This window comes from Mustela lutreola, chromosome 2 (genome assembly GCF_030435805.1).
Source record: "Mustela lutreola isolate mMusLut2 chromosome 2, mMusLut2.pri, whole genome shotgun sequence".
Lineage (NCBI taxonomy): Eukaryota > Metazoa > Chordata > Mammalia > Carnivora > Mustelidae > Mustela > Mustela lutreola.
The window spans coordinates 60,635,596-60,660,455 of NC_081291.1; the positions used below are offsets into that span (position 1 = coordinate 60,635,596).

Genomic DNA, 24,860 nt, shown 5'->3' on the forward strand with positions numbered 1-24,860 from the left:
AACTTAATGAACTCAGAAGAAGCTAGGAAAATACATTTATCTGCACATTGAATTTTGCTGGCAAGTGCTGTGAAGTTAGGAGCTGACTACCATTTTAAAGGAGAAACTTGTATTTCAGATCTTGTTTTTTATCCTATGTGAAGGACTTAAGCATTTCTTAAACAGGATGATTTACAGAGGTCATGTTGGGTGGTTAGTGGTCATCTGAGATGTAACTTGCTGGAGGGGAGAGAAGGGAATTGTAGGTGGCAGAAGACCTAGCTGAGGGCACAATACAGCCTCCTAGAAGAGTCTTTCCATGGTTCCTGTGGATGAGCTTGAGTCAGGTGGCTCTGAAATTGTTGGTGACACTTAACTCTATGTGCTTGCATACTTGAGCATGGGAGAGGTGGCCTATGACACCATCTTACTCTCATAGGGACATAAGTCCTTACCTTTCCCACCCTCAGTCAATTTTGAAAGCTGGGCAGAATAATTTGTTCTAACATCAATGAAATTAATTTGCTGATTTCTCTCCTAAGACACTGCCTTTTCCAGGAAAGCTTAGCCTGGCTTTATGACCACCCAGACTTACCTTTTGTCCTTTTCTCTCCATCCTAGGCCAACACTGGACAAATTGATGACCCCCAAGAGCAGCACAGAGTTATCAGCAGTAACCTCGCCCTCATTCAGGTAATTCTGCCCTTTGTCCCACTGATGAATCTCCTCCCTGCTTTTGAATCTGCAGCCAGGCCTGCTACACATAGGAAGGGTGAATATTAAGTAAGCCCGTCTCTCTGCGCTCCAGACAGAACTTGGGGAATGGGCCACCTGTATACCCACCATACCCACCAGGGCAGCTGGAGGCTCAGCTCAACTATAAGGCACCAGCATATCCACCTGAAAGCCTCTTCTGGGACCCCAGGGTCCCTCCAGCACCCCCAACCCCTTCTTTTCAAGATAAGCTTATTGAAAGATTCACCTATACTTGCTGACTCCTCTTTCTCATAGTCTGTATGAAACTAACAGCTTTCTCTTCCCACTACCTTAACTCCAGCTGTGCTTGCCAAGGTCACTGACATCCTAATTGGTATACCCTCTGATTGCCTTATACAGGTGATACTACTTGTTCTCTCAGGAGTATCTGGGACTCTTCCTACCTGATAGTACTTCATGGCTGCACTCCTGCCTCTTCACCTCTTCTTTGTCAGCCTTTGCAGGACACCCCACCCCCCATGCCTTTGTCCCTTAAATGCTTTATACTCATTCAAATTTGTACCTCCTTTTAGCAGACCCTCATTTGGCTAAGTTCTCATCCTAGGAGTCTCAGAGTATTATAGAGTCAGGAAGCCCAGGGCAGGGAGAGACTGGGAAGAGATTGGGCCAAGTTAAAAGAGGAAGTGGCTTCATCCAGAACCTTCTGTACATCTCTGGGGTAGCCACTGGCCACCCAAAGAACCTGGACTTTAAGATCAGACAGGCCTGGAATTACAGTTATCATTTATCAACTGGGTGGCCTTGGGAAGGACACATAAGACTTGCTTAGCTGTATCTCCCTATTCATCCAATGAGTAGGGTACCCACTTTACCTCTTACCTGGTTCCAGAGCCCCTATTTCTAGCTCTCCATTGGGTATCTCCATCTACCTGTCCCAGAAGCATCCCTGAAACAGCTTAGCCAGATCTGGCCTCATCACCTCATATCCTCACACTCACCTCTTGTGAAATCCCCAACCCTGAAGAGTTTGATGGTTGAAAGCTCATTCTAGGGGTCAGCCAGCTGGAGGCCCTTGGGCAGGTCACCTCAACTTATCTATAAGGTGAGCCATTGTGAGGTTTCAATCATGGATGGCTGTGACCCCTGGCCATCATGTGGTAATCTCCCAGTCATGGTCACTGTGCCCATTAATCAAGCTAGAGACCAAGTCACCTTCATCATCTCTTTGCTCCTTATCCTTATGTCCAGTCCTGAGAAGTCTGCAGCTGAACTATGCTTGAATCAGCCCTGCTTCTCCTCCTCCTTGCCTTGGCCTCTTGGTCTCTGACCTCACTGACTACAGACCTCTTCACTGTTCTAACTGCCCCAGGCTTCTTCCTCTCCAGCTCTTCTCTGCATGGCCACCTGAGTTACCTTTCCTAAATCCTAAAGATGATCAGGTGTCCTCCTCCTGAAGCTCCTTTTTTGGTTCTTGTCCAAGTGTGGGCCCAGCCCAGAGGTACTACTGGTCTGGTCCTGTCCTCCTGAAGTCTCATGTTCCCCATCCCTGCTGCCTTTGCATATGCAGTTGTCTCTCCATGGAATGTCCCTTCTTCTTGTTCTCCTGGCAATGAAGCTCCACTCAGTTCCAACCCAACACCGGGTACTATCTGGGGCCTTGTTAAAAATTGCTGGGGCTGCCCTGGTTGCAATTCTATGTTTAATGTCTGCTTTCTCTGCTTGAACCAGGTCACACGGGCCAGGAGGCTTCTATTCAATAAATTATACTGTAATGAAATTATTCTTTTTCACATGAATTTCTTTTTTTTTTTTTTTTTTTTTTTATTTTTATTTTTTATAAACATATATTTTTTATATACATATATTTTTATCCCCAGGTCTGTGAATCACCAGGTTTACACACTTCACAGCACTCACCAAATCACATACCCTCCCCAATGTCCATAATCCCACCCCCTTCTCCCCAACCCCCTCCCCCCGGCAACCCTCAGTTTGTTTTGTGAGATTAAGAGTCACTTATGGTTTGTCTCCCTCCCAATCCCATCTTGTTTCATTTATTCTTCTACCCACTTAAGCCTCCATGTTGCATCACCACTTCCTCATATCAGGGAGATCATATGATAGTTGTCTTTCTCTGCTTGACTTATTTCGCTAAGCATGATACGCTCTAGTTCCATCCATGTTGTTGCAAATGGCAAGATTTCATTTCTTTTGATGGCTGCATAGTATTCCATTGTGTATATATACCACATCTTCTTGATCCATTCATCTGTTGATGGACATCTAGGTTCTTTCCATAGTTTGGCTATTGTGGACATTGCTGCTATAAACATTCGGGTGCATGTGTCCCTTTGGATCACTACATTTGTATCTTTAGGGTAAATACCCAATAGTGCAATTGCTGGGTCATAGGGCAGTTCTATTTTCAACATTTTGAGGAACCTCCATGCTGTTTTCCAGAGTGGCTGCACCAGCTTGCATTCCCACCAACAGTGTAGGAGGGTTCCCCTTTCTCCGCATCCTCGCCAGCATCTGTCATTTCCTGACTTGTTGATTTTAGCCATTCTGACTGGTGTGAGGTGATATCTCATTGTGGTTTTGATTTGTATTTCCCTGATGCCGAGTGATATGGAGCACTTTTTCATGTGTCTGTTGGCCATCTGGATGTCTTCTTTGCAGAAATGTCTGTTCATGTCTTCTGCCCATTTCTTGATTGGATTATTTGTTCTTTGGGTGTTGAGTTTGCTAAGTTCTTTATAGATTCTGGACACTAGTCCTTTATCTGATATGTCGTTTGCAAATATCTTCTCCCATTCTGTCAGTTGTCTTTTGATTTTGTTAACTGTTTCCTTTGCTGTGCAAAAGCTTTTGATCTTGATGAAATCCCAGTAGTTCATTTTTTCCCTTGCTTCCCTTGCCTTTTGCGTTGTTCCTAGGAAGATGTTGCTGCGGCAGAGGTCGAAGAGGTTGCTGCCCGTGTTCTCCTCAAGGATTTTGATGGATTCCTTTCGTACATTGAGGTCCTTCATCCATTTTGAGTCTATTTTTGTGTGTGGTGTAAGGAAATGGTCCAATTTCATTTTTCTGCATGTGGCTGTCCAATTTTCCCAGCACCATTTATTGAAAAGGCTGTCTTTTTTCCATTGGACATTCTTTCCTGCTTTGTCGAAGATTAGTTGACCATAGAGTTGAGGGTCTATTTCTGGGCTCTCTATTCTGTTCCATTGATCTATGTGTCTGTTTTTGTGCCAGTACCATGCTGTCTTGATGATGACAGCTTTGTAATAGAGCTTGAAGTCCGGAATTGTGATGCCACCAACGTTGGCTTTCTTTTTCAATATCCCTTTGGCTATTCGAGGTCTTTTCTGGTTCCATATAAATTTTAGAATTATTTGTTCCATTTCTTTGAAAAAGATGGATGGTACTTTGATAGGAATTGCATTAAATGTGTAGATTGCTTTAGGTAGCATAGACATTTTCACAATATTTATTCTTCCAATCCAGGAGCATGGAACATTTTTCCATTTCTTTGTGTCTTCCTCAATTTCTTTCATGAGTACTTTATAGTTTTCTGAGTATAGATTCTGTGTCTCTTTGGTTAGGTTTATTCCTAGGTATCTTATGGTTTTGGATGCAATTGTAAATGGGATTGACTCCTTAATATCTCTTTCTTCTGTCTTGCTGTTGGTGTAGAGAAATGCAACTGATTTCTGTGCATTGATTTTATATCCTGACACTTTACTGAATTCCTGTATAAGTTCTAGCAGTTTTGGAGTGGAGTCTTTTGGGTTTTCCACATATAGTATCATATCATCTGCGAAGAGTGATAATTTGACTTCTTCTTTGCCGATTTGGATGCCTTTAATTTCCTTTTGTTGTCTGATTGCTGAGGCTAGGACCTCTAGTACGATGTTGAATAGCAGTGGTGATAATGGACATCCCTGCCGTGTTCCTGACCTTAGCGGAAAAGCTTTCAGTTTTTCTCCATTGAGAATGATATTTGCGGTGGGTTTTTCATAGATGGCTTTGATGATATTGAGGTATGTGCCCTCTATCCCTACACTTTGAAGAGTTTTGATCAGGAAGGGATGTTGTACTTTGTCAAATGCTTTTTCAGCATCTATTGAGAGTATCATATGGTTCTTGTTCTTACTTTTATTGATGTGTTGTATCACATTGACTGATTTGCGGATGTTGAACCAACCTTGCAGCCCTGGAATAAATCCCACTTGGTCGTGGTGAATAATCTTTTTAATGTACTGTTGAATCCGATTGGCTAGTATTTTGTTGAGTATTTTCGCATCTGTGTTCATCAAGGATATCGGTCTATAGCTCTCTTTTTTGGTGGGATCCTTGTCTGGTTTTGGGATCAAGGTGATGCTGGCCTCATAAAATGAGTTTGGAAGTTTTCCTTCCATTTCTATTTTTTGGAACAGTTTCAGGAGAATAGGAATTAGTTCTTCTTTAAATGTTTGGTAGAATTCCCCCGGGAAGCCGTCTGGCCCTGGGCTTTTGTTTGTTTGGAGATTTTTAATGACTGTTTCAATCTCCTTACTGGTTATGGGTCTGTTCAGGCTTTCTATTTCTTCATGGTTCAGTTGTGGTAGTTTATATGTTTCTAGGAATGCATCCATTTCTTCCAGATTGTCAAATTTGTTGGAGTAGAGTTGCTCATAGTATGTTCTTATAATAGTTTGTATTTCCTTGGTGTTAGTTGTGATCTCTCCTCTTTCATTCATGATTTTATTTATTTGGGTCCTTTCTCTTTTCTTTTTGATAAGTCGGGCCAGGGGTTTATCAATTTTATTAATTCTTTCAAAGAACCAGCTCCTAGTTTCGTTGATTTGTTCTATTGTTTTTTTGGTTTCTATTTCATTGATTTCTGCTCTGATCTTTATGATTTCTCTTCTCCTGCTGGGCTTAGGGTTTCTTTCTTGTTCCTTCTCCAGCTCCTTTAGGTGTAGGGTTAGGTTGTGTACCTGAGACCTTTCTTGTTTCTTGAGAAAGGCTTGTACCGCTATATATTTTCCTCTCAGGACTGCCTTTGTTGTGTCCCACAGATTTTGAACCGTTGTATTTTCATTATCATTTGTTTCCATGATTTTTTTCAATTCTTCTTTAATTTCCCGGTTGACCCATTCATTCTTTAGAAGGATACTGTTTAGTCTCCATGTATTTGGGTTCTTTCCAAACTTCCTTTTGTGGTTGAGTTCTAGCTTTAGAGCATTGTGGTCTGAAAATATGCAGGGAATGATCCCAATCTTTTGATACCGGTTGAGTCCTGATTTAGGACCGAGGATGTGATCTATTCTGGAGAATGTTCCATGTGCACTAGAGAAGAATGTGTATTCTGTTGCTTTGGGATGAAATATTCTGAATATATCTGTGATGTCCATCTGGTCCAGTGTGTCATTTAAGGCCTTTATTTCCTTGCTGATCTTTTGCTTGGATGACCTGTCCATTTCAGTGAGGGGAATATTAAAGTCCCCTACTATTATTGTATTGTTGTTTATGTGTTTCTAATTGGTTTATATAGTTGGCTGCTCCCACGTTGGGGGCATAGATATTTAAAATTGTTAAATCTTCTTGTTGGACAGACCCTTTGAGTATGATATAGTGTCCTTCCTCATCTCTTATTACAGTCTTTGGCTTAAAATCTAATTGATCTGATATAAGGATTGCCACTCCTGCTTTCTTCTGATGTCCATTAGCATGGTAAATTCTTTTCCACCCCCTCACTTTAAATCTGGAGGTGTCTTCGGGCTTAAAATGTGTTTCTTGGAGGCAACATATAGATGGGTTTTGTTTTTTTATCCATTCTGATACCCTGTGTCTTTTGACAGGGGCATTTAGCCCATTCACATTCAGGGTAACTATTGAGAGATATGAATTTAGTGCCATTGTATTGCCTGTAAGGTGACTGTTACTGTATATGGTCTCTGTTCCTTTCTGATCTACCACTTGTAGGCTCTCTCTTTGCTTAGAGGACCCCTTTCAATATTTCCTGTAGAGCTGGTTTGGTATTTGCAAATTCTTTCAGTTGTTGTTTGTCCTGGAAGCTTTTAATCTCTCCTTCTATTTTCAATGATAGCCTAGCTGGATATAGTATTCTTGGCTGCATGTTTTTCTCGTTTAGTGCTCTGAAAATATCATGCCAGCTCTTTCTGGCCTGCCAGGTCTCTGTGGATAAGTCAGCTGCCAATCTAATATTTTTACCATTGTATGTTACAGACTTCTTTTCCCGGGCTGCTTTCAGGATTTTCTCTTTGTCATTGAGACTTGTAAATTTTACTATTATGTGACGGGGTGTGGGCCTATTCTTATTTATTTTGAGGGGCATTCTCTGAACCTCCTGAATTTTGATGCTTGTTCCCTTTGCCATATTGGGGAAATTCTCCCCAATAATTCTCTCCAGTATACCTTCTGCTCCCCTCTCACTTTCTTCTTCTTCTGGAATCCCAATTATTCTAATGTTGTTTCGTCTTATGGTGTCACTTATTTCTCGAATTCTCCCCTCGTGGTCCAGTAGCTGTTTGTCCCTCTTTTGATCAGCTTCTTTATTCTCTGTCATTTGGTCTTCTATATCACTAATTCTTTCTTCTGCCTCATTTATCCTAGCAGTGAGAGCCTCCATTTTTGATTGCACCTCATTAATAGCTTTTTTGATTTCAACTTGGTTAGATTTTAGTTCTTTTATTTCTCCAGAAAGGGCTTTTATATCTCTCGAGAGGGTTTCTCTAATATCTTCCATGCCTTTTTCGAGCCCGGCTAGAACCTTGAGAATTGTCATTCTGAACTCTAGATCTGACATATTACCGATGTCTGTATTGATTAGGTCCCTAGCCTTCGGTACTGCCTCTTGTTCTTTTTTTTGTGGTGAATTTTTACGTCTTGTCATTTTGTCCAGATAAGAGTAAATGAAGGGGCAAGTAAAATACTAAAAGGGTGGCAACAACCCCAGGAAAATATGCTTTAGCCAAATTAGAAGAGATCCAAAATCGTGAGTGGGGAGAAAGGGGATAAAAAGAGGTTCAAAAAGGAAGAAAGAAAAAAGAAAAAAAAAAAAAAAAAAAAAAAGAAAAGAATTTTTTTTAAAAAAGAAAACACCTAAGAAAAATGTAAAAAAAAATATATATATATTAGATAAACTAGTAAAAAATCGTTAAAAAAGAAAAAGGTAACAGTTAAAAAAAAAAAAAAATTTTACCCGAAGGCGAGAAAAAAAAAAATGAAAAAGAAAAAATTAAATTAACTGCAAGACTAAAAAAAATCACAGGAAAAAAGCCATGAGTTCCGTGCTTGGCTTTCTCCTCCTCTGGAATTCTGCTGCTCTCCTTGGTATTGAAACCGCACTCCTTGGTAGGTGAACTTGGTCTCGGCTGGATTTCTTGTTGATCTTCTGGGGGAGGGGCCTGTTGTAGTGATTCTCAAGTGTCTTTGCCCCAGGCGGAATTACACCGCCCTTACCCGGGGCCGGGGTGAGTAATCCGCTCGGGTTTGCTTTCAGGAGCTTTTGTTCCCTGAGCGCTTTCCGTAGAGTTCCAGAGGACGGGAATACAAATGGCGGCCTCCTGGTCTCCGGCCCGGAGGAGCCGAGAGCCCAGGGCCCCACTCCTCAGTGCGCCCTCAGAGAACAGCGCCCAGTTACTCCCGTCTGCCTGACCTCCGGCCGCGCTCCGAGCTCACCGAGCCTGCGACCGGTTCAAGGTAACACGGAGCTGCGAGCTTACTGTCGGCTCTGTCTCTGTAGCCGGCTTTCCCGTTCCAATACCCGCAAGCTCTGCGACACTCAGACACCCCCGATCCTTCTGTGACCCTGCGGGACCTGAGGCCACGCTGACCCCGCGTGGGCTTCGCTCCGGTTTAGCCTCTGGAGCGATGTCCCTCCGCGGAACAGACTTTTAAAAGTCCTGATTTTGTGCGCGGTTGCTCCGCCGCTTGCCGGGAGCCGGCCCCTCCCCCCGGGGTCTATCTTCCCGTCGCTTTGGATTCACTTCTCCGCCGGTCCTACCTTTCAGAAAGTGGTTGTTTTTCTGTTTCCAGAATTGCTGTTCTTCTTCTCTTCGATCTGCCGATGGATTTTCAGGTGTTTGCAATCTTTAGATAAGCTATCTAGCTGATCTCCGGCTAGCTGAAGCAGTCTCAGCTTGCTACTTCTCCGCCATCTTGACTCCTCCTCCTCACATGAATTTCTTAAGAGAAGTTCCCACAAGTTCACAAGATATGAATAATTTGAAATTCTAGATTTTTTCCAAAATTATTATAAAATATTTGAACACTTAGTATCAAATAATAGTACTAGTTCTTCTGAATGACTTTCTGCATTTGCCATATATATGTATGTGTCCATAGAAAATATATGATACAACTTTCTGTGTTTTTTTTATGGATCTTTTTGTTTACATTTTTTTTATTAACATAAAATGTATTTTTTGCCCCAGTGGTATAGGTCTGTGAATTCTCGGGCTTACAGACTTCACAGCACTCACCATAGCACATGCCCTCCCCAATGTCCATAACCCAACCACCCTCTCCATACCCCCCCCCACCCCAATCAACCCTCAGTTTGTTTTGTGAGATTAAGAGTCTCTTCTGGGTTTTTTCCCTCCTAATCCCATCTTGTTTTATCTTTTCCTTCCCTACCCCCCAAACTCTCCACCCTGCCTCTCAAAATTCCTCATATCAGAGAGATCCTATGATAATTGTCTTCCTCTGATTGACTTATTTCACTCAGCATAACACCCCTAATACCATGCAGTTCATTGTAAGTGGCATGATTTCATTTCTTTTGATTAGTACATAGTATTCTTTGTGTGTGTGTGTGTATACATACACACACACACACACACACACACACCCCACATCTTCTTTATCCATTCATCTGTTGATGGACATCTAGGTTCTTTCCATAGTTTGGCTTCTGTGGACATTGCTGCTACAAACATTCGGGTGCACGTGCCCCTTCAGATCACTACATTTGTATCTTTAGGGTAAATACCCAGTAGTGCGATTGCTGGGTTGTAGGGTAGCTCTATTTCAGATTTTTGAGGAACCTCCATGCTGTTTTCCAGAGTGGTTGCACCAGCTTGCAATCCCCAAAAAAGTGTAGGAGGGTTCCCCTTTCACCGCATCCTTGCCAGCATCTGTCATTTCCTGACATGTTAATTTTAGCCATTCTGACTGGTGTGAGGTGGTATCTCATTGTGGCTTTGATTTGTAATTCCATGATGCCAAGTGATGTGGAGCACTTTTTCATGTGCCTGTTGGCCATCTGGATGTCTTTTTGCAGAAATGTCTGTTCATGTCTTCCACCCGTTTCTTAATTGGACCATTTGTTCTTTGGGTGTTGAGTCTGAAAGTTCTTTATAGATTTTTGGATACTAGTCCTTTAACTGATATGTCGTTTGCAAATATCTTCTCCCATTCTGTCAGTTGTCTTTTGGTTTTGTTGACTGTTTCCTTTGCTGTGCAAAAGCTTTTGATCTTGATGAAGTCCCAATGGTTCACTTCTCCCTTTGCTTCCCTTGCCTTTGGCAATGTTTTTAGGAAGAAGTTGCTGCGGCTGAGGTCAAAGAGGTTGCTGCCTATGTCCTCCTCAAGGATTTTGATGGATTCTGGTCTCACATTGAGGTCTTTCATCCATTTGCCGTCTATTTTTGTGTGTGGTGTAAGGAAATGGTCCAGTTTCATTCTTCTGCATGTGGCTGTTCAATTTTCCCAACACCATTTTGAAGAGGCTGTCTTTTGTCCATTGGACATTCTTTCCTGCTTTGTCAAAGATTAGTTGACCATAAAATTGAAGGTCTATTTCTGGGCTCTCTATTCTGTTCCATTGATCTACGTGTCTGTTTTTGTGCCAGTACCATACTGTCTTGATGATGACAGCTTTGTAATAGAGCTTGAAGTCTGGAATTGTGATGCCATGAACTTTCGCTTTTTTTGTTTTGTTTTTTTTAATTTCTTTTCAGCGTAACAGTATTCATTGTTTTTACACCACACCCAGTGCTCCATGCAATCCATGCCCTCTTTAATACCCACCACCTGGTTCCCCCAACCTCCCAACCCCCCGCCCCTTCAAAACCCTCAGATTGTTTTTCAGAGTCCATAGTCTCTCATGGTTCACCTCCCCTTCCAATTTCCCTCAACTCCCTTCGCTTTCTTTTTCAACTTTCCTCTGGCTCTTTGGGGTCTTTTCTGGTTCCATATAAATTTTAGGATTATTCGTTCCATTTCTTTGAAAAAAAAAAAAAAAAACATGGTATTTTGATAGGGATTGCACTAAATGTGTGGATTGCTTTAAGTAGCATAGACATTTTCACAATATTTGTTATTCCAATCCATGAGCATGGAACATTTCTCCATTTCTTTGTGTCTTTCTCAATTTCTTTCATGAGTACTTTAGAGTTTTCTGAGTACACATTCTTTGCCTCTTTGGTTAGGTTTATTCCTAGGTATCTTATGGTTTTGGGTGCAATGGTAAATGGGACTGACTCCTTAATTTCTCTTTCTTCTGTCTTGTTGGTGTATAGAAATGCAACTGATTTCTGTGCATTGATTTTATATTCTGACACTTTACTGAATTCCTGTACAAGTTCTAATAGATTTGGAGTGGAGTCCTTTTTGGGTTTTTCACATAAAGTATCATATCATCTGCAAAGAGTGATGGTTCTGCTTCTTCTTTGCCAATTTGGATGCCTTTTATTTCTTTCTGTTGTCTGGTTGTCGATGCTAGGACTTGTAGTTCTATGTTGAATAGCAGCGGTGATAAGGGACATCCCTGCCATGTTCCTGACCTTAGTGGAATAGTTCTCATTTTTTCTCCATTGACAATGATATTTGTGGTCAGTTTTTCATAGACGGCTTTGATGATATTAAGGCATGTACCCTCTATCCCTACACTTTGAAGAGTTTTGATCAAGAAAGGATGCTGTACTTTGTCAAATGTCTTTTCAGAATCTATTGAGAGTATCATATGGTTCTTGTTCCTTCTTTTATTAATGTAGTGTATCACATTGATTGATTTGAGGACGTTGAACCAACCTTGCAGCCCTGGAATAAATTCAACTTGGTCGTGGTGAATAATCCTTTTAATGTACTGTTGGATCCTATTGGCTACTGTTTTGGTGAGAATTTTGGCATCTGTGTTCATCAAGCATATTAGTTTGTAATTCTCTTTTTTGATGGGGTCTTTTTCTGGTTTGGGGATCAAGGTAATGTTGGCCTCATAAAATGAGTTTGGAAGTTTTCCTTCCATTTCTATTTTTTGGAACAGTTTCAGGAGAATAGGAATTAATTCTTCTTCAAATGTTTGGTAGAATTTCCCTGGGAAGCCGTCTGGCCCTGGGCTCTTGTTTGTTGGAGATTTATGATGACTGCTTCAATCTCCTTACTGGTTATGGGTCTGTTCAGGTTTTCCATTTCTTCCTGGTTCAGTTTTCTTAGTTTATAGGTTTCTAGGAATGCATCCATTTCTTCCAGATTGTCAAATTTGCTTGTGTATAGTTGCTCATAATATGTTCTTATATTTGTTTGTATTTCTTTGGTGTTGGTTGTGATCATTCCTCTTTCATTCATGATTTTATTAATTGGGGTCCATTTCTCTTTTCTTTTTGATAAGACTGGCCAAGTGTTTATCAATCTTATTAATTCTTTCAAAGAACCAGCTCTTAGTTTTGATTTGTGCTACTGTTTGGGTTTTTTGTTTTGTTTTGTTTTGTTGTGTTTTGTTTTGTTGTGTTTGTTTGTTTGTTTGTTTCATTGATTTCTGCTCTGATCTTTATGATTTCTCTTCTGCTGGGTTTAGGCTTTCTTTGCTGTTCTTTCTCTAGCTTCTTTAGATGTAGGGTTAGGTTGAGTACTTGAGACCTTTCTTATTTCTTGAAAAAGGCTTGTATGGCTATATATTTTCCTCTCAGCACTGCCTTTGCTGTGCCCCACAGGTTTTGAACACTTGTATTTTCCTTACCATTTGTTTCCATGAATTTTTTTCAATTCTTTGATTTCCTGGTTGACCCATTCATTCTTTAGTAGGATGCTCTTTAGCCTCCATGTATTTGAGTTCTTTCCAGTTTTCCTCTTCTGATTGAGTTCTAGCTTCAGAGCATTGTGGTCTGAAAATATGCAGGGAATGATCCCAGCCTTTCGGTACTGGTTGAAACCTGATTTGTGACACAGGATAGGATCTATTCTGGAGACTGTTCCATATGCACTTGGGAAGAATGTGTACTGTGTTGCTTTGGGATGGAATGTTCTGCATATATCTGTGATGTCCATCTAGTCCAGTGTGTCATCTAAGGCCTTTATTTCCTTGTTGAACCTTGCTTGGATGATCTGTCCATTTCAGTAAGGGGGGTGTTAAAGTCCCTACTATTATTGTATTATATCAATGTGTTTCTTTGATTTTGTTATTAATTGGTTTATATAGTTGGCTGCTCCCATGTTAGGGGCATAGATATTTAAAATTGTTCGATCTTCCTGTTGGACAGATCCTTTGAGTATGATATAGTGTCCTTCCTCATCTCCTATTACAGTCTTTGGCTTAAAATCTAATTTATCCGATATAAGGATTGTCACCTCAGCTTTCTTTTGATGTCCATTAGCATGGTAAATTGTTTCCCACCCCCTCACCTTAATCTGGAGGTGTCTTTGGGTCTAAAATAAGTTTCTTATAGACAGCATATTGATGGGTTCTGTTTTTCCCCCCATATAATGTATCATTCTTTCTTCTTTTTTCTAATTTATATTTTTATTTTTGGCATAACAGTATTCATTATTTTTTAACCACACCTCCATGCAATCCGTGCCCTCTATAATACCCACCACCTGGTACCCCAACCTCCCACCCACCCACCAATTCAAACCCCTCAGATTGTTTTCTAGAGTCCATAGTCTCTGATGGTTCACCTCCCATTCCAATTTCCCCTAATGCCTTTTCTTCTCTAACTCCCCATGTCCTCCATGCTTTTTGTTATGCTCCACAAATAAGTAAAACCATATGATAATTGACTCTCTCTGCTTGACTGATTTCACTCAGCAGAATCTCTTCCAGTCCCGTCCATGTTGCTACAAAAGTTGGGTATTCGTCCTTTCTGATGGAGGCATAATACTCCATAGTGTATATGGACCACATCTTCCTTATCCATTCGTCTGTTGAAGGGCATCTTGGTTCTTTCCATAGTTTGGCGACCGTGGCCATTGCTGCTATAAACATTGGGGTACAGATGGCCCTTCTTTTCATGACATCTGTATCTTTGGGGTAAATACCCAGGAGTGCAATGGCAGGGTCATAGGGAAGTTCTATTTTTAATTTCTTGAGGAATCTCCACACTGTTCTCCAAGGAGGCTGCACCAACTTGCATTCCCACCAGCAGTGGAAGAGGGTTCCCCTTTCTCCACATCCTCTCCAACACATGCTGTCTCCTGTCTTGCTAATTTTGGCCATTCTAACTGGTGTAAGGTGATATCCCAATGTAGTTTTATTTTTTTTATTTTTTTTATTTTTTTTTTTTAAAGATTTTATTTATTTATTTGACAGAGAGAGATCACAAGTAGGCAGAGAGGCAGGCAGAGAGAAGGAGAGGAGGAAGCAGGCTCCCTGCCGAGCAGAGAGCCCGATGCGGGACTCGATCCCAGGACCCTGAGATCATGACCTGAGCCGAAGGCAGCGGCTTAACCCACTGAGCCACCCAGGCGCCCCCCAATGTAGTTTTAATTTGAATCTCCCTGATGGCTAGTGATGATGAACATTTTTTCATGTGTCTGATAGCCATTTGTATGTCTTTATTGGAGAAGTGTCTGTCCATATCTTCTTCCCATTTTTTTTTATATGATTGTCTGTTTTTTGTGTGTTGAGTGTGAGGAGTTCATTATAGATCCTGGATATCAACCTTTGGTCTGTACTGTCATTTGCAAATATCTTCTCCCATTCCGTGGGTTGCCTCTTTGTTTTGTTGACTGTTTCCTTTGCTGTGCAGAAGCTTTTGATTTTGATGAAGTCCCAAAAGTTCATCTTTGCCTTTGTTTCCTTTGCCTTTGGAGACATATCTTGAAAGAAATTGCTGTGGCTGATATCGAAGAGATTACTGCCTATGTTCTCCTCTAGGATTCTGATGGATTCCTATCACACATTGAGGTCTATTATCCATTTTTAGTTTATCTTTGTGTACGGTTTAAGAGAATGGTCGAGTTTCATTCTTCTACATATAGCTGTCCAGTTTTCCCAGCACCATTTCTTGAAGAGACTGTCTTTTTTCCACTGTATATTTTTTCCCGTTTTGTCAAAGATTATTTGCCCATAGAGTTGAGGGTCCATATCTGGGCTCTCTACTCTGTTCCATTGGTCTATGTGTCTGTTTTTATGCCAGTACCATGCTGTCTTGGTGATCACAGCTTTGTAGTAAAGCTTGAAATCAGGTAGCGTGATGCCCCCAGTTTTATTTTTTAAAATCCATTCTGATACCCTGGGTCTTTTGATTGAGGCATTTACCCATAAACATTCATGGTAACTATTGAAAGATATGAATTTAGTTCCATTGTACTGCCTATAAGGTGACTATTACCATAAGTTGTCTTTCTTCCTTTGTGGTCTACTACTTTTAGGCTCTCTCTTTGCTTAGGTGACCCCTTTCAATATTTCCTGTATAGCTGGCTTGGTGTTTACAAATATTTTAGTTTTTGTTTGTCCTGGAAGCTTTTTATTTCTCCTTCTATCTTCAATGATAGCCTAGCTGGATATAGTATTCTTGGCTGTATGTTTTTCACATTTAGTGCTCTGAATATATCATGCCAGGTCTTTCTGGCCTGCCAGGTCTCTGTGGAGAAGTCTGCTGCCAATCTAATATTTTTACCATTGTATGTTACAGACTTCTTGTCCCAGGCTGCTTTCAGGATTTTCTCTTTGTCACTATGACTTTTAAGTCTTACTATTAATTGACAACGTGGGGATCTATTTTTATTGATTTTCAGCGGGATTCTCTGTGCCTCCCGGATTTTGATGCTTGGTCTCTTTGCCATATTATGGAAATTCTTTATAATAATTCACTCCAATGTACCTTCTATCCCCCTCCCTCGTTCTTCTTCATCTGGAATCCCAATTATTCTAATACTGTTTTGTCTAATGGTATCACTTTTCTCTCAGATTCTCCCCTCATGGTCCAGTAGTTGTTTTATCTCTTTCGCTCAGCTTATTTATTTTCCATCATTTGCTCTTCTATATCACTAATTCTCTCTTCTGCCTCATTTATCCTAGCAGTAAGAGCCTCCATTTTTTATTGTACCTCATTAATAGCTTTTTTGATTTCAGCTTGGTTAGATTTTAGTTCTTTTATTTCTCCAGAAAGGGCTTTTATTTCTCCAAACAGGGTTTCTCTAATATGTTCCATGTCTTTTTCAAGCCGAGCAAGCACCTTGAGAATCATCATTCTGAACTCTAGCTCTGACATATTATCAATGTCCATATTGATTAGGTCCCTAACCTTTGGTACTGACACTTGTTCTTCGTTTTGTGGTGAGTTTTTCTGCGTTGTCATTTGATCCAGATAAGAAAATATGAATGAGAGAATGAAATACTAAATGGGTGGCAAAGACCACAGAAAATCAGAATCAGAATCAGGAATCAAATCAGAAGAGACCCCAAATCAGGGGGAGAAGAAAGGGGGTAAAAAGAAACTAAAAATTTTTTTTTAATTTATTTATTTGACACAGAGAGAGAGATATCACAAGTAGGCAGAGAGAGGAAGGGAAGCAGGCTCCCTGCTGAGCAGAAAGCCCGATGCAGGGCTCGATCCCAGAACCCTGTGATCATGACCTGAGCTGAAGGCAGAGGCTTTAACCCACTGAGCCACCATGGTTCCCCCAAAAAATTTTTAATTAAAATTAAAATTAAAAAATATATATATGTGTGTATATATAATATTATATATATATATAATACTATATATGTGTGTTTATATATGTATGTGTATGTATATGTGTATATATATATGTGTACACATATATATGTGTGTACATATATGTACACATATATATTATATTTATATATATATATATATATATATATATATATATATATATATGACTGGTGAATAGAACAGAACAACCCACTTGACTTTGGGTGTATTTTGGTATCTTAGAAGATACTACCTCCCAAAATTAGGGTAAACATGATGAATCAGAGACAAAATGACAGAGAAGTAGGAAGTGCCGTTTCAACCAGTCCTCTAAAGTGAGCTGATTTTCTACCAATGAACTCTGATCACCCATGAAATAAACCTGAGATTAGAATTACACATTTCTGGATCTCTACGGGGACAGAAAATGCCAGTGAACAGGTAGAACAGAGTGGGAACATTGGACTGATACTGGAAGATAAACAAAAGGGGGAGGGAGCCACCAGGAGCAACCCATTGAAAAATAATACCCCAATCAAGAGTGCCCTGTGATTGGGGACCAGCATTAACTTGGAGTCTGGTTAAAAAACACAAAAAGAGCCAAAGATGTTTTTTTTTTCATGTATTTATTTTCAGCATAACAGTATCATTATTTTTTCACCACACCCAGTACTCCATGCAATCCGTGCCCTCTATAATACCCACCACCTGGTACCTCAACCTCCCACCCCTCTGCCACTTCAAAACCCTCAGATTGTTTTTCAGAGTCCATAGTCTCTCATGATTCACCTCCCCTTCCAATTTACCCCAACCCCCTTCTCTCTAACTCCCCATGTCCTCCATGCTTTTTTGTTATGCTCCACAAATAAGTGAAGGTATATGATAATTGACTCTCTCTGCTTGACTGATTTCACTCAGCATAATCTCTTCCAGTCCCGTCCATGTTGCTACAAAAGTTGGGTATTTGTCCTTTCTGATGGAGGCATAATACTCCATGGTGTATATGGACTACATCTTCCTTATCCATTCGTCCGTTGAAGGGCATCTTGGTTCTTTCCACAGTTTGGCGACCGTGGCCATTGCTGCTATAAACATTGGGGTACAGATGACCCATCTTTTCACGACATCTGTATCTTTGGGGTAAATACCCAGGAGTGCAATGGCAGGGTCATAGGGAAGTTCTATTTTTAATTTCTTGAGGAATCTCCACACTGTCCTCCAAAGAGGCTGCACCAACTTGCATTCCCACCAACAGTGGAAGAGGGTTCCTCTTTCTCCACATCCTCTCCAACACATGTTGTTTCCTGTCTTGCTAATTTTGGCCATTCTAACTGGTGTAAGGTGATATCTCAATGTAGTTTTAATTTGAATCTCCCTGATGGCTAGTGATGATGAACATTTTTTCATGTGTTTGATAGCCATTTGTATGTCTTTATTGGAGAAGTTTCTGTCCATATCTTCTGCCCATTTTTTGATAGCCTTGTCTGTTTTGTGTGTGTTGAGTTTGAGGAGTTCTTTATAGATTCTGGATATCAACCTTTTGTCTTTACTGTCATTTGCAAATATCTTCTCCCATTCCGTGGGTTGCCTCTTTGTTTTGTTGACTGTTTCCTTTGCTGTGCAGAAGCTTTTGAGAGCCGAAGATTTTAAGGGAAAAATGGTGGAATCAGGCAGTTAATGACTGGGGCTTAAGCCCACGGACCCAGGATGGCCACGGCTGGTGCTGCGTCAGAGAGAGTATTGCGAAGCGGTCAGGCATTGGTCACTGAGTTCCTTGCGCTTGTGACAGCGTCTGGGTGGTGGTGCACATGAGAGACTTTGGAGTGGACACCAGCCAGCACTCTCTAGAACCATAGCCTTTTACACTCTGCATGGACACTGCACTACCAGGGTCTGAGTTACGCTCCACACCCTCCCCTGAGAGAGATCCATGCAGGCGCTTTGTCAGTGCTCTAGAACCAGGAGATTCTGAACACTCCCAGCCTGGGCCAGTGTGAAAATGTCAGTGTGCTGTCTCTGGTTTGGACCTTTCTGGCAGTCTGAACCTGCCCAGACAACCACAGCAAAGGCAGCACTCGAAGCCAGCTCTCTGGACTAGTACTTCTCATGGTTTTGGTAACATTGGTGTACAAGAGGGAGCTCCTGAGACCCCTGAGACTGTGAGTAGGGACGTGATCTGCTGGCGGGTAGGGGGGAATTTATGTGCTCTGGAGTACCCAGAGGGGAATGGGCTGAGGCTTCCCTCTGAGACAGAGTTCTGAATGCAGTTTGATTTCCTCTAAACCTCCAAAAAACTGCCAAAGTCGCCAAGAGGAGAAGGAAAAGAAAAAGGAAAAAGAAAAAGAAAAAATCTCCAAAGAACAAAAGCCTGAAAAATCGGTTTCTTCAGAGCCCAGCCCCTTGTTAGGAGGCAGGAGTACTTAACTCTAGCAAGACTGCCTGAAAAACCATGCAGCAGTCTGCTCCCCCAGAAAGCCAGCCAAAAACAAAACAAAAACAAAGAACAAGAGGAAAACTACTACTACTTCATAGATACAACTTTTGTTTTTAATTTGTTCCCACTATTCTCATTGTTTTCAATTTTTTAATAATTTTTAAACTATTTACCATCAGAGTAGGATATTCAGTATAACAAATTACATAATAACCTTTTTAAAATTATTTTTTATATCTTTTCAACATAACAGTATTCATTGTTTTTGCACCACACCCAGTAGTCCATGCAATATGTGCCCTACTTTATAGCCACCACCTGGCCCACCAACCTCCCACTCCCCACTCCTTCAAAACCCTCAGATTGTTTTTCAGAGTCCATGGTCTCTCATGGTTAACCTCCCCTTCCAATTTCCCTCAACTCCCTTCCCTCTCCATCACCCCATGTCCTCCATGCTATTTGTTATGCTCCACAAATAAGTGAAACCGAATGATAATTGACTCTCTATGCTTGACTTATTTCACTCAGCAGAATCTCTTCCAGTCCCATCCATGTTGCTACAAAACGGGTATTCATCCTTTCTGATGGAGGCATAATACTCCATGGTGTATATGGACCACATCTTCCTTATCCATTCGTCCATTGGAGAGCATCTTGGTTCTTTCCACAAACATAATAACCTTTTAATGTAAACTTTTTTGATACATATACCTACATATACCTGTGTTTTTCTTTTGCTTAATGTCTTTTAATTTTCATATAGAGATAAGCTTTGAGGTAATCCTCATTCCCCAGTCAGTACTATCCCTATATATATATAAAGTTTAATCGCCCTTTATCTCAGAAAAGTTGAGTACTTTAACAAAGATATCAAGACAAATGACAGTACAGACAAAAGGTTGATATCCCGGATCTATAAAGAACTCCTCAAACTCAACACACACAAAACAGACAATCATATAAAAAAATGGACAGAAGATATGAACAGACACTTCTCCAATGAAGACATACAAATGGTTATCAGACACATGAAAAATGTTCATCATCACTAGCCATCAGGGAGATTCAAATTAAAACCACAATGAGATACCACCTTACACCAGTTAGAATGGCCAAAATTAACAAAACAGGAAACAACATGTGTTGGAGGAGATGTGGAGAAAGGGGAACCCTCCTACACTGTTGGTGGGAATGCAAGTTGGTGCAGCCTCTTTGGAGAACAATGTGGAGATTCCTCAAGAAATTAAAAATAGAGCTTCCTTATGACCCTGCAATTGCACTCCTGGGTATTTACTCCAAAGATACAGATGTCGTGAAAAGATGGGCCATCTGTACCCCAATGTTTATAGCAGCAATGACCATGGTCACCAAACTGTGGAAAGAACCAAGATGCCCTTCAATGGACGAATGGATAAGGAAGATGTGGTCCATATACACTATGGAGTATTATGCCTCCATCAGAAAGGATGAATACCCAACTTTTGTAGCAACATGGATGGGACTGGAAGAGATTCTGCTGAGTGAAATCAGTCAAGCAGAGAGAGTTAATTACCATATGGTTTCACTTATTTGTGGAGCATAACAAATAGCATGGAGGACAAGGGGAGATGGAGAGGAGAAGGGAGTTGAGGGAAATTGGAAGTGGAGGTGAACCATGAGGGACTATGGACTTTGAAAAACAATCTGAGGGTTTTGAAGGGGGTGGGTGTGGAAGGTAGGGGGAACCAGGTCGTGGGTATTAGAGATGGCACAGATTGCATGGAGCACTGGGTGTGGTGCAAAAACAATGAATACCGTTACGCTGAAAAAATAAATAAATTTAAAAAAAAAAGATACACCCAGGAAGAGTCAAAATAACCCTCCTCACCCACAGTGAGAACTTATAACCACCCTTCCATCTTATTATCTGTCATTGTTTCTGTGTATTTGTTTTTGTTCTGGTGGTATATAAAACTTATACTTGGGGTTCATTTTGGCTGGGTTCTTTTTTTTCTTGTCATTTAGTTTTGCCAAATTTTTTGTTGGTCTGTTTTTGTTTGTATACTTTATAAATCTTACTTTTGAGGCCCATTCAGACTGGGTCTTCTCTTTTATTTCTTTTTTCCCCCCTCTCTCTTTTCTTCTCCCCCCCCCTCTTTTTTCTTTCTTTTTGTTGGGGACTCCCAATTGCTCAGAAGCATTGCCTGGATCATGGTTGATACAGTCAGCTACATATCCATTCAGCCATCTCTCACCAAAATGACTAGGAAGAAGAATACACAACAGAGGAAAAATTCAGAGACTCTGCCCTCTCCATTAGAGCTTTTGGATATGGACATAAAAAGTATGCCAGAAAGGGAATCCAGGGTAACAATTATCCAGGCAATGGCTAGGTTGGAGAAAGCATTTAATGACAAAATGGAATCAATTAGGACAGAAGTTAAAGCCACTAGGGAAGATGTTAACAGTGCTCCCAATGAGTTCCAATCTAATCTAAATTCTCTAACAGCTAGATATTTGAGGCAAAAGATAAAATTAGTGATATAGAGGACAAACTGATAGAGAAAAAGGATCAGGAGGAGGTCTAAACAAACAGCTTAAAAGCCATGAAAACAGAATTAGGGAAATAAATTATGCCATGAAATATTCCATCAGAATTATTGGAATCTCTGGGGGGGGGGGTAGGGTAGAAAAGAGTAGAGGATATAGTTGAACAAATTCTCCGTGAAAATTTTCCCACTCTGGGGAATGGAACCAGGATATGGAACTCATATCCTAGAGACAGAAAGCCCCCCCCCCCCCAAGATCATAGAATCTAGAAAGACCTCGAGACACCTGATTGTGAAACTGATGAATCATACTTTTAGAAAGGAACTCTTGAAAGCATCTAAGGGGAAAAGATTCCTTATGTAGAGAGGAAAGCCCATCCAAATAACATCAAACCTTTCCACAGAAGCCTGGCAAGCCAGAAAGGGATGGCAAGATGAATTCAGGGCAATAAATGAGAAGAACATTCATCCAAGAACCTTTATCTAGCAAGACTGACATTCACAATGGATGGAGAGATAAAGAGCTTCCAAGACCAGCAAGGTTTAAAAGAGTATGTGACCACCAAGCTGGCACTGTAAGACATATTAGGGGTGTCCTATAAAAGAGGGGGAAACCCAAGAATATAACTGAACAGAAATTTATGGAGACAATCTATAGAAACAAGTAACATGATATCAATAAAAATCTCTCTCTCAATAATCACTCTCAATGTGAATGGCCTAAATGCACCCATAAAATGACACAGGACAGCAGATTGGATAAAATAACAGGACCCATTCCATATGTTGTCTACAAGAGACACATTTTGAACCTAGGGATACATCCAGACTGAAAGTTAAGGGATGGAGAAGCATCTTTCATGCCAATGGGCTTCAAAAGAAGGCTGGAGTAGCAATTTTCATATGAGATAAATTAGATTTTAAACTAAAGGCGGCCATCAAAGATATAGAAGGACACTACAACATTCATAAAGGGTCTATCCACCAAGAAGTTCTAACAGTTGTAAACATTTATGCCCCCAGTATGGGAGCAGCCAACTACGTAAGACAACTGTTAATTAAAATAAAGACTCATATTGATAGAGGATCTTAACATGCCACTCTCTGTAATGGACAGATCATCCAAGCAGAAAATCAATAAAGAAACAAAATCATTGAATGACACATTGGACCAGATGGACCTCATAGATTATTATAGAGAACATTCCACCCTAAAACAACAGAATACTCATTCTTCTTGAGTGCACATGGAACCTTCTCCAGAATAGATGACATACTGGGTCACAAATCAGGGCTCAACTGATACCAAAAGACTGAGATTACTCCCTGCATATTCTCAGATCACAATGCTTTGAAAGTGGAACTCAACCACAAGGAAAAGTTTGGAAGGAATTCAAACACCTGGAAGCTAAAGAACACCTTGCTTAGAAATGCCTAGATCAACCAGGAGATCAAAGAAGAACTTAAACAATTCATGGAAACCCATGAGAATGAAGACGCTTCAGTCCAATACCTATGGGATACAGCAAAGGCGGTCCTAAGAGGGAAATACATAGCCATCTCAGCTGCCCTCAGAAAACTTAAAATATCCAGATTGCACTAGCTTTCCTTACACCTTAAAGAACTGGAGAATCCACAACAAGTTAAGCCAACCCCACACAAGAAGGGAAATAATCAAGATAAGAGCAAAGATCAATGAGATAAAAACTAGAGATACAGTAGAATGCATCAATGAAATGAGAAACTGGATTTTGAAAGAATTAATAAGATCGATAAACCATTGGCCAAACTAATCCAAAAGAAAAGAGAGAAGGCCCAAATTAATAAAATTATGAATGAAAAGGGAGAGATCACAACTAACACCAAGGAAAGAGAAATAATCATAAAAAATTGTTATCAACAGTTATATACCGATAAGTTAAGCAACCTAGATGAAATAGTTGCATTACTGGAAAACTATAAACTTTGAAAATTGAACCAGGAAGAAATTGACAACCTGAATAGACCAATATCTAGTAACTAGATTGAAGCAGTGATCAAAATCCTCCCAAAAAACAAGAGCCCAGGACCTGACGATTCCCTGAGGAATTCTAAAAAATTTTCAAAGAAGAAATAATCCCTGTTCTCCTGAAGCTGTCTCAAAAAATTGAAGCACAAGGCAAACTTTCAGACTGTTATTATGAAGCCAGCATTACCCTGATCCCCAAACCAGGCAAAGACTCCACCAAAGGGTGAATTTCAGACCATATCCCTGATGAGTATGGATACTAAGATTCTCACCAAAATCCTTGCTAATAGGATCCAACAGTACAGTAAAAAGATTATCTACCATGACCAGGTGGGATTTATCTGTGGGTTGCAAGGGTGGTTCAAATTCGCAAATCAATCCATATGATAGAACAAATCTATAAGAAAAGAGAGAAGAACCACATGGTCCTCTTAATTGATGCAGAAAAAGCATTTGACAAAATCCAGCATCCATTCCTGATTAAAATGTTTCAAAGTATAGGGATAGAGGGAACATTCCTCAACTTCATAAAATCTATCTATGAAAAACCCACAGCGCATAACATCTTCAATTGGGAAAAGCTGACAGCCTTCCCTTTGGGATCAGGAACAGGACAAGGATGCCCACTCTCACCTCTCTTGTTCAACATAGTATTAGAAGCCCCAGCAACAGCAATCAGACAACAAAGTTATCCAAATTGGCAATGAAGAAGTTAAACTCTCTCTCTCTTCGCAGATGACATGATACTTTATATGGAAAATCCAAAAGACTCCACCCCCAAACTACTAGAACTCATATAGCAATTCAGTAATGTGGCAGGATAGAAAATCAATGTACAGAAATTAGTTGCTTTCTAGTGCATAACAATGAAAATATAGAAAGGCAAATGAGAGAATCAGTCCATTATCTATAACACCAAGAACCATAAGATACCTGGGAATCAACCTAACCAAAGTGGTAAATGATCTGTACTCAAGGAACTACAGAACACTCATGAAGAAATTGAAGAAGACACAAAAAGATGGAAGAGCATTTCATGCTCATGGATCAGAAGAATAAATATTGTTAAAATATCTGTACTGCTTAGAGCTACCTATACTTTCAGTGTCATTCCAATCAAAATTCCACCAGCATTTTTCAAAGAGCTGGAGCAAACAATCATAAAATTTGTATGGATCAGAAGAGACTCCAATTGGCTCAGGAAATGTTGAAAAGGGGAAAGAAAACTGGCAGCATCACGTTGCTTCATTTCAAGCTTTACTACAAACCTGTGGTCACCAAGACAACAGGGTACAGGAACAAAAACA

At 40.4% G+C, this 24,860-nt stretch overlaps 1 protein-coding gene across 6 annotated transcripts in view; it reads left to right on the forward strand.

Moving 5' to 3' along the window:
- Positions 1–24,860, forward strand: part of SLC41A3 (solute carrier family 41 member 3) — a 138,433-nt gene that overhangs the window by 81,021 nt on the left and 32,552 nt on the right. For all 6 annotated transcript variants that reach the window (XM_059161973.1, XM_059161970.1, XM_059161974.1 and 3 more), the window contains one exon: positions 601–672. In XM_059161973.1, coding sequence (XP_059017956.1) covers positions 601–672 — 72 coding nt within the window. The remainder of the gene's footprint in view (positions 1–600; positions 673–24,860) is intronic.